This window comes from Sinocyclocheilus rhinocerous, unplaced genomic scaffold (assembly GCF_001515625.1).
Source record: "Sinocyclocheilus rhinocerous isolate Xijiao unplaced genomic scaffold, SAMN03320098_v1.1 scaffold3187, whole genome shotgun sequence".
In the NCBI taxonomy this organism is placed as follows: domain Eukaryota; kingdom Metazoa; phylum Chordata; class Actinopteri; order Cypriniformes; family Cyprinidae; genus Sinocyclocheilus; species Sinocyclocheilus rhinocerous.
In genome coordinates, this window is record NW_015643040.1 from 236,846 (window position 1) to 239,821 (window position 2,976).

General features: G+C 35.7%; 1 protein-coding gene across 1 annotated transcript in view; it reads right to left on the reverse strand.

Moving 5' to 3' along the window:
• Positions 1 to 2,976, reverse strand: part of LOC107756943 (alpha-2,8-sialyltransferase 8F-like) — a 19,695-nt gene that overhangs the window by 8,633 nt on the left and 8,086 nt on the right. Inside the window, exons 2-3 of the mRNA XM_016574271.1 lie at positions 1,048 to 1,134; positions 445 to 525 (exon numbers count right to left, since the gene is read on the reverse strand). Of these exons, the coding sequence (XP_016429757.1) occupies positions 445 to 525; positions 1,048 to 1,134 (168 nt within the window). The remainder of the gene's footprint in view (positions 1 to 444; positions 526 to 1,047; positions 1,135 to 2,976) is intronic.

Genomic DNA, 2,976 nt, shown 5'->3' on the forward strand with positions numbered 1-2,976 from the left:
TATATATATATATACTGTCATTGAAAAGTTTGGGATCAGTAAGATTTGTAATGTTTTTTAATACACTTATATGATTTATTTTTGTGATCAAAGCTGTATTTCCAGCATCATTACTCCAGTCTTCAGTGTCACATGATCTTCAGAAATCATTCTAATATACTGATTTATTATCAATGTTGGAAACTGTTGCGCTGCTTAATATATTTTGGGAAGCTGTGATACTTTTCCAAGGAACAGCATTTATTCAAAACAGAATTAAATCTTTTCTAACAGTATCAGTCTCTACTGTCACTTTTTTTTTTAATCAATTTAACACATCCTTGCTTAATAGAAGTATTCAAAAACAATTTATAAAAACCTAAATGTTAACACACACGCACCTCAGGCAGCATGTTGTGAATGGCTGCATTCATTCTGTATGTGTGTTTTGTGTCCGTCTCATACAGGATGGTCTGATTGACGGCTGTGTTGCGTTTGGTGAGGAATAACGATCCCGTGGCGTTACAGCAAAACTGCAGCCTCATTCTGCCAAAAACACACAGAGAGCTTCTTATGAAAAGTTTATGAGGACTCATTTCACAAGCATTCAGCTCTCAATAAACCTATATATTGGCTATAATAATGACATTAAACATTATAAAATTACTCATGTTGAACTTTGAGACACTCTGAACTACTATGACGGATGTGAGTAATGAATGAAGCTACTAAAAGACAATTATTTAGAAATATCTACAAAACCATGCACTAATTCTCAGCCTTTTCAATTACATAAAACAATTTTTGCAAAACACAATTCTCTATGTAACACACACAAATCCAACAGGAATTAATATTATGGCAAAGGTGTTTGCTTTTGAGATGTGTTTGTGATATTTTGAATGCAGTGCTTCATTTTGCAAGAGATGCGAGGCGTTTTGCATTTTGTGTGTGTGATTCTTGCATTTGTGTGTAAAGTTTGAAAAAAAAAAAAAAGAGGCAAGGTTTTGAAAATGTGTGAAAGCAGCTGAAAAAAAACTGTAAATGGAGATGAAGACACACACGCACCTGTTTAGCTCCTGCTCGGTCGTGTTCGGTTTGTGCGGACACTTTAAGAAATCATCGAGTTCCTCTGTGAAACTCTCCATGTTTAGTCTGTATTGAAATAGAAATGACATGAATTGTTTAAAAGAACTCTGTCATCATGTATTCTCCCTCAGATGGTTTGTAATATTCATGAGTAAATTACCGTACCAAAATAAACCATGGTTTAATTACAATAAAGGTGTAGTAACCATGGTTTAATTTGTATAACCACAGTTTTACGACATATACCATGGTTAAACAATGGTTAGTATAGTAAAATCATCGTTAATTTAGGTTCAAGTGAGTTTTGGACTTGTCACGCAGCTCTTTTCCATACAAGGACAATTCATAACTCTCTATAAAACCCCACAAAAACAGCTATAAAAATGTCATAACAGTACTTCATATGACATGACAGGTTAACAGCCTGAAATAAGTTAATTAACTGGACTACCGCGACGTTTGAAACGTCAAGATTTCCAGTAACTTAAGTGCAAAAAGGCGGCTTGAAAAACCGAAACTTGCGAGTATGAGCAATATACACAGTTAAAGGGATAGTTGACCCAAAAATGAAAATTCTGTCATCGTTTACTCACCCTCATGTCGTTCCAAACCTGTACGAGTTGCTTTCTTATGTTGAGCACAAACGAAGATATTTTGTAGATTGCTGGTAATCAAACAGTTGGTGGTTGCCATTGACTTCCATTGTATTTTTTTTTCCTACTATTGAAGTCAATGGCAATCTTCAAAATATCTTCTATTGTGTTCAACATAAGAAAGCAACTCGTACAGGTTTGGAACGACATGAGGGTGAGTAAATGATGACAGAATTTTCATTTTTGGGTCAACTATCCCTTTAAGTGATTAGTTCACTTCTGAATTAAAATTTCCTCATAATTTACTCATCCAAGATGTTCATGTCTTTCTTTCTTCAGTCGAAAAGAAATTAAGGTTTTTAAAGGAAAACATTCCAGGGTTTTTCTCTATATAGTGGACTTCAATGGGGTTCACTGGGAGGAAGGTCCCAATTGCAGCTTCAGAGTGTTCTACACGATCCCAGACGAGGAATACTAATTTCTAAAAAAAAAAAAAATTACAATTTATATACTTTTTAAAGGGGTCATATGATGCTGCTAAAAAGAACATTATTTTGTGTATTTGGTGTAATGAAATGTGTTTATGCGGTTTAAAGTTCAAAAAACACATTATTTTCCACATACTGTACATTATTGTTTCTCCTCTATGCCCCGCCTTTTTGAAACGCGTGACTCTTAACTTTTATAAAGAATATCTCTTTGGATTTGAGACTTTAGTCTTTGCAACTTTACAGATCTTCTTTATGCACCAAGAGCTTGTAACACTCCAAAGAGAAAGGAACAATTGAAATCGCATCATATGACCCCTTTCAACTCAAACGCTCCTCTTGTGTAGCTGTGCAATGCGCATGCGTACTCTGTGCATTCTGGTTCATGACAGTTAGGGTATATCGAAAAACTCCCCTCTCATTTTCTCCGCCAACTTCAAAATCGTCCTACATCGCTGCAGAAGTACCGACCCAGTGTTTACAAAGTGAACGTGCAAAGAAGGTCAAACGCCCTTTACAAAAAACGGTAAAACAGCGATGTAGGACGATTTTGAACGATTTTGAAGTTGGAGGAGAAAATGAGATGGGAGTTTTTCGACCTACCCTAACTGTTTCGAATGGGACTGCACAGAGTACGCATGCGCATTGCACAGCTACACAAGAGGAGCGTTTGAGTTGAAAGGGGTCATATGATGCGATTTCAATTTTTCCTTTCTCTTTGGAGTGTTACAAGCTCTTGGTGCATAAAGAAGATCTATAAAGTTGCAAAGACTAAAGTCTCAAATCCAAAGAGATATTCTTTATAAAAGTTAAGAGTCAGCCACACC